Source organism: Corvus moneduloides, chromosome 2 (genome assembly GCF_009650955.1).
Source record: "Corvus moneduloides isolate bCorMon1 chromosome 2, bCorMon1.pri, whole genome shotgun sequence".
NCBI lineage: Eukaryota > Metazoa > Chordata > Aves > Passeriformes > Corvidae > Corvus > Corvus moneduloides.
In genome coordinates, this window is record NC_045477.1 from 120,682,270 (window position 1) to 120,694,914 (window position 12,645).

Genomic DNA, 12,645 nt, shown 5'->3' on the forward strand with positions numbered 1-12,645 from the left:
AAGAGGAGAAATTCAGAAGGTTGAATAATAAGACAAGTCAAAATGTTGCAAATAGTTTTATATGAAAGTTTCATGGTAGAGGCAGAAAGCAGTGGGATGTGATACTGAAATTAAGGTGACAATAAAAAATGTTATATTTTCTGTCAGTAAAAATATTCAGAATTCACAGTGACATGACCTCAAAAATCATGGAATTTCAGGGAAAAATATATATATTGTTTATCTCATCTGCCTTCTAATTCACAAATCTTTTACTGAAAACAAAAACCAACAGTCTTTTTAGCTGACTCTAGAATTTAGGTTCAGAGGAACCTGAGGTTCAGTAAGATCATGAAAGTTGGCAGCCACCATTGTTAAAAAGGAAGCTTGATAAATCCTCAGCATTAACTCTTTTGAAATCCTCGTTAAACAGGATTGGGATGATGCTGAAAATGAAATTCCTATGCTTGATAAAGGTGCTAAAACTAGATGCTCTAAAGAAGGAGGAACTTGACTTAAAATCTGATTTAAAATGATCTTCCAACTACTCCATGAACAACTGAAGGAAGAATTACCAGTGCCAGTCAGTGTTGCAAACCAAAGTGAAAGATGGGAAAACAAAATCTGTTGAGGAAGTTCTTGGAGTAATGAAGTGTTCTGAGAAGGGCAAAGTTTTCAGTTTTTTTGGAAGTGTCAGCTTAGTATAGGAGAGACACTATCAGAAAGGAAAAACAAAGTCATTATACTCTGAATTTCCATGGCAGTGAGTATAAACTGTAATCTCCAGTGCTTCAGAGACCATTTACAATCACCAGGCTTGTTTAAATAAATGAGAAGATGGCCAGGCAAAGGAGAACAGAGGCCCAAACTTCCAAAACAAGTCTAGATTTGCAAACAAAGAAGTGCTATGGCAGCTCTCTCTCTCTATGCAAAACAATGCCTCAGTTACCCTTGAGTTTCTCAGATTCCCTGGCTGACTGTTTAATTCCACACCTTGCCAGTACTCCAGCCACCAGCAGAACCCTCCAGTGTCACAGAGTTCAGCCTAGTTTTAATCATTAATGGTCTTTTCTTCACCAGATTTCTCTGATCTCATTTTGCACTATTTCGTCTCTTCCTGTGTTTTCTTTTTCACTCAGATTGCAACTTCTTTGCTTTATTTAATCCTCAGTTGCCCTCAACTTCTAAACACACATTTCCAGAGGACAGAGCTGGTTTTACACTGTTTGTCTCTCTTGGAGAGGGACTTTTCACAAGGGCTGGAGGGCCAGGAGCCAGGGAATGGCTTCCCAGTGCCAGAGGGCAGGGCTGGATGGGAGATTGGGCAGGAATTGTTCCCTGGGAGGGTGGGCAGGCCCTGGCACAGGGTGCCCAGAGCAGCTGGGGCTGCCCCTGGATCCCTGGCAGTGCCCAAGGCCAGGCTGGACATTGGGGCTTGGAGCAGCCTGGCACAGTGGGAGGTGTCCCTGCCCATGGCACTGGATGATTTTTGAGGTTCCTTCCAACCCAACCCGTTCCATGATTCTGTGGTCCTCACCAACCATCTTACACCCCTTTCCAGCAGAAACACAGCTCACCCAACTTGGCAAATTCAAGTCTTGTTGAAATGTTTCTGACAGTACTTTGCTCATATGGGAAAATCTTTCCCTCTGGATAATGAAAACAAGGGAGGAAAACGGCCCCAAATGTATAATCAGCAGCATGTTTTTTACTCCTGTTTTTGCTGGATGGGACGTTTTGGCTTTTTTAATTCCATGTGGTGGGTGCTGACTCTGGCAGAGGACTGGGAGAGAGAATTTTCAGTTGCATGCACAGATCCTCACCGTGACGGGAAAAAAATCACTCTATTTTCAGAAACAGCTGGTTTATTTCCACGTCCCCATCTAAGACACTTTCTTTGTGATTTTCAGAGCTTTTCTGTTTCCCACAGAATTTTCATTAATAGCCTTTAAGAGCTTTTCATCTGACAAAATGGGATGTTATTCTGCTCAGCTGCTAAAATTGCATGGGCTGCCACTAAGCTCAGTTAATGATGAAGTTATTCTGGTGCTTTGAGAAATATCTATTAATTAGATGCACTTAGCTCTTATTTGCAAATAGTTCTATTTATGGCAATAGAAGTGCTCAAATAAAAGATAAATTTGGAATGCAGAATTTTTAGCTGCCAAGTTTTAAAATGAGCAGTGTGGTTTTCATTGCAAGGACTGATGATTTCACTGACACCTCAAAAATACTGTAAAAATTAGAAAAATATCCTGAGAAGTGTTCCTAGAAATACAGAATCAGGAGCTCTGGACTTTGAAATAAATAAGAACTAATTTTTCAAATAACTGACTTAAAAATATCCTTGTGCATATCACCAGTATAATATTTAATGTACTCAGCATGCAAAACCTATCTGTAGAAAAAGTAGAATGCAAGAAGATGTGGCAGGAATTTTAAATGTTTCTAGCAAACATTTTCTCCTCAGTTGTGTGTGAAGCCTGAAGCTTCAGAGGGTCATAAACAGCTTTAAAACACGCCTGGACAGTGATGAAATACTCAACATGAGGAAGCAAAAAGTTTTACTGAAGCTTTAGATCTGTTTTCCATATTCTTACAAAAGAGTTGGTTTCTAAAGATCTGTTTTAGATTTCAGTCTCACTGGAAGTACCTTATAAGAAAGCTTTTATATATTTAAAAGACATTCTGAAGAGTCAAGAGTTCTCCTGATAAAACCAGTAACATGTTTCTGCTGACTCTGATGGAGCAAAATGAGTTTTGCTAATTGTTTTGGTACAATTAGTGTGTGAAATCCTCAACAATCTGTGTTTGGCTGGCTGAAAATTCACAGTCTTGAGAAATTGATGCTTTGAACAGGTGCCCGATTCAGACATAGAAGAAAGATGGAGGGGGACTCTTTACAAGGGCCTGGAATGACAGGAGCCAGGGAATGGCTTCCCAGTGCCAGAGGGCAGGGCTGGATGGGAGATTGGGCAGGAATTGTTCCCTGGCAGGGTGGGCAGGCCCTGGCACAGGGTGCCCAGAGCAGCTGGGGCTGCCCCTGGATCCCTGGCAGTGCCCAAGGCCAGGCTGGACATTGGGGCTTGGAGCAGCCTGGGACAGTGGGAGGTGTCCCTGCCCATGGCAGGGGGTTGGAATTAGATGATCTTTAAGATCCCTTCCAACCCAAACCTTTGCTTTTCATTCCCCATTCTTCAGGCTTTTCTCTTCACCTTCATTCCACTTCTTGCCTGCCATGCATAGTAGCCTTTCATTATTTATTATTTTCTGGTCATTCAAATTGAAAAAATAACCTCTGGCACAGCTGTGATAGTCACACTGGGCACACTTTGCATTTAACTTGGGCTTTGTATCTATTTCCCTCAGCTTGTGTCTCTTCTGTGTTAGCTACAAGCATTTTCTGACAAGGGCTGCCTCTTCCTTTGCCTTAGTTCTGTGCCCAAGACAGCAGAGTCCATTTATTTCTTGCATTTAGCACTGCATAAAATTCGTGGTTAGTAAATAGTAAATACGTTTGAGGCACTGGAAGAGTCCTTTTTGCTGCAGAATCATGGCAGTTCAAGTAAAAGTCCACAGTAGGAAGTCAGCATGTTGTGACATGAGTGTTGCCCCACATCTCCCTCTCTGCAGAGTGCACCTTTCATGGTAATGCCAGGTCTCACTGACAAATGGTTGTGTTTGGGTTTTTATTGCACTGACTGCAACATCTGTGGGTTTGCATCTTTTATCAACAGAAAAAAAAAGAAAGGAACCACATTTTTGTCTTTCATTTACTGAAGCTGTGTCTCCCCACCCAAAGATTTCAAAGCTGGTCAGATTCTTGATTTCATGGATTCATAGAATAGTTTGGGGTGGAAGGAACCTTAAGATCATCCAGTTCCAACCCCCTGCCATGGGCAGGGACACCTCCCACTGTGCCAGCCTGCTCCAAGCCCCAATGTCCAGCCTGGCCTTGGGCACTGCCAGGGATCCAGGGGCAGCCCCAGCTGCTCTGGGCACCCTGTGCCAGGGCCTGCCCACCCTCCCAGGGAACAATTTCTTCCTAATATCTAATCTAACTTTATCCTCTTTCAGTTTAAAGCCATTCATTCCCCTTTGTCCTATCACTACGTATCCTCATAAGAAGTCCCTCTCCAGCTCTCCTGGAGCCCCTTTAGGCCCTGCAAGGGGCTCTGAGCTCTCCCTGGAGCCTTCTCTTCGAGTGAACACCCCCAGCTCTCGCAGCCTGTCCCAGAGCAGAGGGGCTCCAGCCCTGGGATCAACTTCATTACTTCCTCTGGCCTCTCTCCAGCAGCTCCACGTCCTCCCTGTGCTGGTCCCAGGGCTGGGGCAGCTCTGCAGGTGGGCTCTCACCTGGGCACAGGGGCACAGGGGGCACCATCCCAATCCCTTCCCTGCTGCCCACACTGGGGGATCAGCCCAGGGCACAGTTTGGGGAAGGGCATTCCAATTGTGTTGATTCTACACAAGTTTTTTTCTCACTTGAATAATCCTCATGGACAAAAAGGCTGAAATGATTTGTTCCTTCCTTACTTTTATTCCTGCAAATACAGAAAGAGGTTTTTAAACTGTCATGGTAACATTTATCATTTCCTTTTATCACACGTGTCTCGGTGAGTGGTTTTTATTCCTGTGGGAGCTCAGTGCATGGATTTTCTTGGTCTACTGAACAGCAGGAGCATTGGAGATTGCTCAGGTCAGCCAGGAACTGAATGAACAAGCTCATCTGGTTTTCCCTTCTTACCAAACAACATCGATCATTTCGCTTTATTTAGTCCATGCTTTCATTTATTAGATTGCAGAGAAGCATAAATGGGGTCTGTTTACATTCCTTACCGATTCAACTTGAAATGCAGACCAAGTATGGCTTGAGGAGTCTATAAAAAGATGGGGCAGTTTCTGGCTCTCAGACATGTAAAGGTGTTCCTGGAAGCTCCAGACCCCGAGCGCAAATCAGTTAAGCCTCCTCGACGATTTTGAAACCTCGAATCCTTTGAAATAGTTGGCAACCTGCCTGTTGCATATTTACAGTTACACAACTCACAGCTCTTCCCCTCTGTGACTTTTAAAAGTTCCTCCTTCTTTTTTTCTCCAGGTCCCCTGGCAGCATCACAGCAGCTCCTCTCTGCCTCCCTCCCGCTCTTCCCCGCCTTCCCCCAAGCCCTCCTCCCCTTTATCTCTCTCTCTCTCCTTGGTATGGCACATTGTTCTGGGGAAATGGGTTGTTTTGAGTTCACACTTTGTTTTCCTGCTGTTTTTCTGGGAAGCTGGACGTGGCACGAAAGATATGGGAACAGCTTGTAGGAAATGGGTTTGTTTGGGGAAACAATAAAAGAGAAACAGCCTGCAGACCTCTCTACCTCTCCTGTGTGTTGGAAGGCTGGATTACAGTATGTAAAGACATTTTGGGGGTCATTTTTCAACTCAGACCAAAGAAAAGTAAATAAAAATTTTATCTTTTAGCATATCTTAAGCTTTTCATCCACCCAGCTTCATTTCTTGTAGCAATGTGTATTAGACACCTCTTAGTGAGGTGTGGAGAAAACCATCCTAAAGGTTTCTATTGCTGTGGTAAATGCAGATCTCACCATTCTGGACAGGAGATTCTCTTCATTTGCAATTGACGTTCTCAGTTCACTTTTTCATCAGTGGCAGCATCTGATCTTTCTTGTCCTTCTGGAGCTGATATTGGTGCTGTTGCAAAAACCAGTCAATGTCAGAGCTGCAGGGCCTGGTTCTTGACTGGTAACTTAGGTAATCACTAGTTTGGAAGAAATATTGCCACAAGGAAAAGCTGCAGGATTTTTCTTGCCACCACATCAAAGATATTGCCACGTGCATTTTCCTTTTCTTCTTCACGTGTAAAATTAAAAATGGGCCACAACCTGTTTCTGCTGCATGTGAGATTCAGCAGAGAGCCACAAGCTCATACAATCATAGAATGATTTGAGTTGGAAGATAAAGGTTAAATTTGGGAGGCAGATCTCTTAAAAGAAGGAAAAAAGAATGAAACAGTTGAAATTTTTTCTGAAATAATTGTTTCTATTTCATGATTCTGGATTGAAGATTTTATTTAGAAAGACATTCCTTAAATAAAGTAATAACAGTTTACAAGCAAAAGCACAGGTGTAAATGGGATTGGATTTTTTTTTTTTTAATACACAAAGCAATTTGGTTTGTGTGCGTGTGAAGGTTTCTTTTTGGGATGGTTCTGTTTTGATTGATTTGGGGACAAACAAGGAACATTCACTCCAACCTTTTTCTGCCATAGGTATGAAACAACATTTTTTTTATAATCCATTGGTTTGGCTACTTCTCTAACTGCAATATAGCAAAAAAAATACCAGTTTGTTGGACTGATTGGAGTTAATATTTGAGCTGAAACAACAATATCTTTATTTTATACTGCTTCAGCAGAGCAGGTTAAATATCCTTAAAGAAAAGCAGGCACTTAACTTTATTGCTGTTTTACTAAACCCTCTCCTGTGGGAGTCTTTGCACCCAAAGAAATGACTTAATGCTGTGACATTCAACCCCGTGTTAATTTCATTAGTCATGTTTTGTGGCAGATGACTAAAATAATGTGTGCAGAAGTATGAATCAAGATATTCTTTATAAACAATTATAGGAAAGTATGCTGGGCTATACACTGCAAAGGTTATCGTGACAGGAAGTCATATTTTACATACACAGTGGGCATATTTGGAAAGTTCATTCTGAATTTAGAAGGATTACCCATCTGAGCAATATTCCATATGCTCCTGAAATGGGGAATACCATGAGAGGCATGTAATACCACGTATATATATATATATATCCAGTGTATACATGGGAGCTCCAGAATAAAAGGTGTCTGAGGAAAAGGAAGGGGCAATAATGTAAACAAAAGATTTTCTGGTCCAATGCTGTGCAAAAATGGAGAGGACTGCTAACAGAGTAAATTTTTTTAAAGCACTAGAAATTTGTGGTTTAATTCCAGTTGTCTAATGTGGAGAAGTCAGTAAAATATATGGAATTATAGAATCATGGAATGGTTTGGGTTGGAAGGAACCTCAAAAATCACCTTGTTCCAACCCCCTGCCATGGCAGGGACACCTTCCACTGTCCCAGGCTGCTCCAAGCCCCAATGTCCAGCCTGGCCTTGGGCACTGCCAGGGATCCAGGGGCAGCCCCAGCTGCTCTGGGCACCCTGTGCCAGGGCCTGCCCACCCTCCCAGGGAACAATTACATCAAGACAAAATACACTTGGAAGTGAATAAAAACATACATACAAATAAAGATGGCTTGAGCAGCATTTGCCAAAGGTTTCAAGCAAGGAGATTGCTAAGGGTTGAATGTGCTCAGTGCCCTCTAAACAGGAAAGTGAGAGTTTTAAATACATATGGAGGCAAACACAGGGGATCATCTGAGATTTGCCAGCGTGCTGCTGGTTAGACTTGGGAACACACCCAGCAGACATCCTTTTGTTTTCCTGTGATCTCCTTGGGGTTGGGAATATTTGGAGCTAAGACTGCCCTGTAAGTGCAGGCTTTCCAGCAGGAAGGTGAGTGACCCCCTCATGACACAGCCACGCTCACCCTCGTGTGTGCACGTGCACAAACACCACACACAGACCCTGCAGGGAAGTGGTGGGTCACCGAGGAGCTCAGCTCGTGGCCTCCATCCAAGTGTTATTTCCCTCATGCTCTCAGGCATTCCTAAAAAACTAAGCTTCATTGGAAAGGAAACTTGCTCAGATGCATTTTTTCAGGCTTCCTCAATGCCATGGCTGTAAAGATCTCGTCATTCCTTCCCATATATTTCTAATCACTTTGCTGATGAGCTTGTCCTTGGCACATGCTATGCTTTAGAGAAAGGTATTTTAATACCTGAGTTATTTTTACTTAAAAATTGCTCAGAGATTGAGAGTGGGATTCTCTAAAAATGTGCATGTGCACATATACTTGAGTGTGTGTACATGCATATGTGTATATATATATATTACATGTATAAAATAAGAGTACATAGTTATATATAAAATATATCTATGGTGGGTCAACCCACCACAGTGAGCAAATATTGAATGTAGTAGAACAAATTATAAATGTAATGTATAATCTTGTAGTTTTCCTTAGATGCTAGGGAAAAGAGTTGGATGTTACCATAACACTGCACAAATCTTTTGAATAAGGCTAAAATAAAAATCATGTTAAAAATTATCCCAGTAAAGTTGAGGGTAGTTACTGTGTACAAGCAAAGCTTTTAATTCTGGGCAGGAGACTAACTCTGATTAACACACAGTAACTTTTGAAGAAACTTCAGCTGAACTGCTGGGGCTGCCCAAGATGCAAAGGATTTTAAGAGGGAGCAAAAAATGGTTAGGATTGATGGTTTAGAATGGGATCAGTGCCTTGTTTTGGGCTTTATTTTGGTCCCAAGACTCTTTCCCAAGGTTCTTTCCCAATATCATTTTGATCTGTTAGTTCCTAGCAGGTGTTGTGTGCAGCCTGAGTTCCCTTCCTATCGGGCTCTGGGCCACTTTACAAACCTGCAACCTGCTTTGCCAAACAAACTTCTGCTGGAAAGGTTGCTGAAAAAACACTCAGATGTTTGTATTTTTTAACAAAGCAGAAGGTTGGCTGCTCCTTCAGATCAATACAGTCCTGTACTAGAAAAGCAAGGTAGCAGCAACAGGCTAGCCCTGGGCTGAGATAAAAATTAAAGAGTTCGACATCCAAGTTTTCCCAGTTTTCTAGGCATTTTGAAGGCCTAGAAGTTAACAGCCAAGCATGAAGGAGCAAAAAACTCCAAGCTTTCAAAGTTCATAATTGACAATACTCTCAAGATGAAAAGGGGAAAAGTCTATTGTATTGACTGAAAAAAATAGTCATTCAAACTTCGCTGCTCGAGCTCTTTCCATGGATGGAAGTGCTAAAATAAGCATACAAAGCTACAGTTTCTTTTAAAAAGCAATATATTGTATACAATATACAATCTGCAGGATATATTTGTATTGTTTCCAGCCTTGGTGATTTAAAGTTGACATAATCATTCAGGAATACGTATTCTGATCATTGTGCTGCTCCAACCCTGCACCCTCTTCGTTCAGCTCCTGGTGCTGCTGATAAAACCCGGTGTTGCCTCAGTGTTTAAGTAATTTTCCAGCACTTTGCTTGTGCAGGAGAAGAATTTTGAGGTCTGCTTTAGCTCAGGAGCCTGGTGCAGTTCTTTGGTGGTTGTGCATGGGCAGAGCTGCTTCCAAGCAGCTTGAGGCCCACTCAGGTGTTGAGATGGTTGAAACAGGTACAGGGTGGAAGTTTTCATCTCTGTAACATGAGTTTCCTACTTCCCATATTAAATCTTGGTTTGGGATTAAATTATTCACTTGCACTTTGCTGTCAGATAAAGATGAAATAATTGATTGTGAAATGGCAATTCTTCAAATCAGGTGTTCGTGCCTGCTCTGGAAGTTACTCTAATCAATGTGATAATTTTAGTGTGTGAAATTCAGGGTAGTCCCAAACACAGCACACAGCTAGGCATGAGGGAGATATGTTTTCTAAGACTGATTTTTAGTAATTCCAACCAAAGTTTCACCATCTGCAATAACGGAATGGTGATTTTTTTATTTTCTGAAGCACTTGGAGACGTGGAGTTGAATGGCTCATGCTGCAAATATTACCTTATGGTTTGCTGACATTTCAGGAATGACAGTTTATTAGAAATTGTGATAAGGCACCAGGGCCTGCATTTGAATTTATAGTATTTCAGAGTTTGTTCGTTAAGACACAAAATATTAAGCCTTTGGGCTTAGCCATGAGGCCTCTGTTCACATTACCAGTGAAGTCAAAGTTACGCAAAGAGGGCTGCAGGATCAGGCCTCAAACATCTGCTGCTGTTTCCCAGAAATGAATCCAGCCTGCAATTTCATAACATCAACTTGATGGATGCTTGATTATTCCTTTTTTCAAGTGGGGCTCCAAACATCCTTGTATTTTTCTCAGCAAGAGGTGAGGAGAGCTGATAAGTGGCAGCACCGGGCCTGTGTTTGGATTAACACGGAGTCTCCAAGTGCTCCCTGAAAGGAGGTGGAGGATGTTGGCTGAGCTGGCAATCGGATTCTCATGGGTGGAGGTGAGGACAACATCTGTCTTTCCTATCTTGTACTTGCCAAGGCTTTTTGTTGTTCCTGAACTCTCCTCATGAATATAATATGTGGGTTTTTGTCTGATCTAATGAATCCAAGACTCGGAGATTTAGAAGGAAAACATATTCCAGATGTGTGTTGTAATTCCTGACTCAGGTGACTGCATTTTAAGCAGTAACCTTTTCCAGTATGTTCCCCACACCATGTTGAATGTCTTCCTTCTGCAAATGGTCAGGAGAGACTTGTACAAGCATCATGATTAATAAGCTACAGCAAGGCTAAAACATCAATCATTTGCCTTTTGTTTCACCCGGTTGCTGCTGGATGCAATGAACCCAAGGCTCAAAGGCTTGGCTTTGGAGCAGGGCTGCAAATTTAGGCTCTTTAAGCAGTTCAACCCCAGCTTGTTTCCTCATGCAGTGGTGCCTGTTGCAGACGTGAGCAGAGTCTCAGACTGGAAGAGTTCCCGCTGCTCAGGGAGGTTCTGGTGTCCAGCCTCCCTGTGCTCTCTGTTCCAGCCTGGAAATGACATTCCTGGCCTGTTTGAAATTAGGTTTTCTCTCCAGATGAACAGCTTCCTAGAGCATCAGAAGAGGCAGTCTGAGGGAGGATAGGTAGAAGAGCAGCAAGCAAGAAGAGTGATTTGGTCAAATCTTGTTCTCTGTGTGCTTCCCTCTCCACTCTCACCTGTTGTTTCTTTCAGTGACAGCTGTAATTCAATTTACAAAGCTTCAACAACAAATATTATCAGGTATACAAGGGGATACCCAGAGCACTAAAGCATGGAAACCCTTAAGGAGCTAATTGCACGGCCTTAATGAAAACAATCTTCCCTCAGAAAACGCAGCTCCTCTCCAAATGTGACTGTTTATTAGAAAGTTTTAACATCTGCAAAACACACGCTGGTGTGTTACAATTAATGCTCATAATAAACAGTTTGGTGAAAGTTTTCGTATAACAGCTTTTGTTCTAATTTAGAATGAAAGTAAGTTGCAATATGTCAGAATTCTTTTTAGAACAGAGAGCTTTTTCTGACCAACTGTAGACATCTGAGAAGTGATAAGAAACAGCCCATGTCTGAATGGATTGTGGCTGTGGGGAGGTCAAAGCTTGTGCTTATCTATGGATTACCATGAAATCAGATTAGAGAAGAAGGTAAAATATGTTTACATCTTTGAGGAGAAATATTATAAAACTGGTGTCAAAAAATAGATGATATAAACGTAGGGCATATAGCAATGTTAATTAAAAGTTCTTTATTGCAGTGTTGTTGCAAGCCAAGGGTAACAGGTCCTTTTGGGAGTGTGAAAATGCTGTCTGAACAAGCAAAAAATGCATTTTATTTCTGTAGCATCTCAGTGTACAACAAGAGTTGTTGCTGTGTTTGTGTCCCCTCATTCATCCTCCTCCTTGGGTGCACTTCTTGCCCAAGCCCCATCCAGCCTGGCTTTGGGCACTGCCAGGGATCCAGGGGCAGCCCCAGCTGCTCTGGGCACCCTGTGCCAGGGCCTGCCCACCCTCACAGCCAAGGATTTCTTCCTAAAATACAATACAAACTTGGCTTCCTTCAGTTTAAAACCATTGCTCATGAAAACAAAACCAGTTCACAGTTTAAAACCGTTGTCTATTCTAATCCCTGGGTTAGAGTGGCATCCAAATTACTTTAAAATCCTGCTGCTATCCCTCAGCCCAAGCGAATTCTGCTGCACAACCACACACCTTATTGTCTTGTGTAGCCATTTCTTAAGTTTGACCAAACTTTAGGGGAAAAAAAAGTCTTTGTCCTTAGTTCCTGACATTGCATTTAAAGGAGAGGGCAGCTTGCATGTGCTTTCATGATGGGAACTACTTCAATCACATTTCCTGTAACTTCATGCTTCTAGGCCAACTAATCTTGCATTTGATTAAGTAAACACCTTTGTCCTAATGACTTTATGCCTACTTTAAAGGCGTTGCTGTACCTATTGTTCTACAGATTTGTCAGTCTGTTATTCTTTTTCTTTTTTTAAACTTATCAGTGAAGTGTAAGTCAAAACCAAATAGTGAAATCGTTTTGTTCTTTTATCATTAGTACAGAAAGTCCAAGGGAGAAGCCAGGTTTGGCATAGTACGAGCCATTAAAATATAAAAGGAATATAGTGAAGGAACATGGGGTTTGTTTGGGTTTTGGGGGGGGGGGGGGGGTTTGCTGTGATGACATGAGAGGAAATATGTGGAGAAAGGAAGATGAAATAAAGAAAATTTGTGTTCAGTATTGACCTCAGATACCAACAGCTCTGCTTCACAGACTTGCATGAAAGACCCTTCCCACCTTCTGCTTTAAGCTCCATGTGTTCCTTTCTTCATATCCCTTTACTCCAGACATTAATTACTAGAAATTAAAGGCTTCACTTCTGAGATGCCATGAGAATATGTTACATCATGTGAAATCCAGGAAGATGACCCCATTGACTGCTAAAATTATTGTCACAAAGGTACAAACCTTTGCAAAACTGAAAGAAGCCTGTAATGCATCTATTTTGTAATAATTATTAATG

General features: G+C 41.9%; 1 protein-coding gene across 12 annotated transcripts in view; it reads left to right on the forward strand.

The window, feature by feature from the left end:
- ERG (ETS transcription factor ERG) overlaps positions 1–12,645 on the forward strand; it is a 136,397-nt gene that overhangs the window by 88,807 nt on the left and 34,945 nt on the right. Inside the window, exon 1 of one of the 12 annotated variants that reach the window (XM_032101107.1) lies at positions 9,992–10,095. The exons of the other annotated variants lie outside the window; for them this stretch is intronic. Coding sequence (XP_031956998.1) covers positions 10,057–10,095 — 39 coding nt within the window. The 5' untranslated portion in view covers positions 9,992–10,056. Of the gene's footprint in view, positions 1–9,991; positions 10,096–12,645 lie in introns of those variants that run through there. 12 annotated transcript variants of the gene reach the window in all.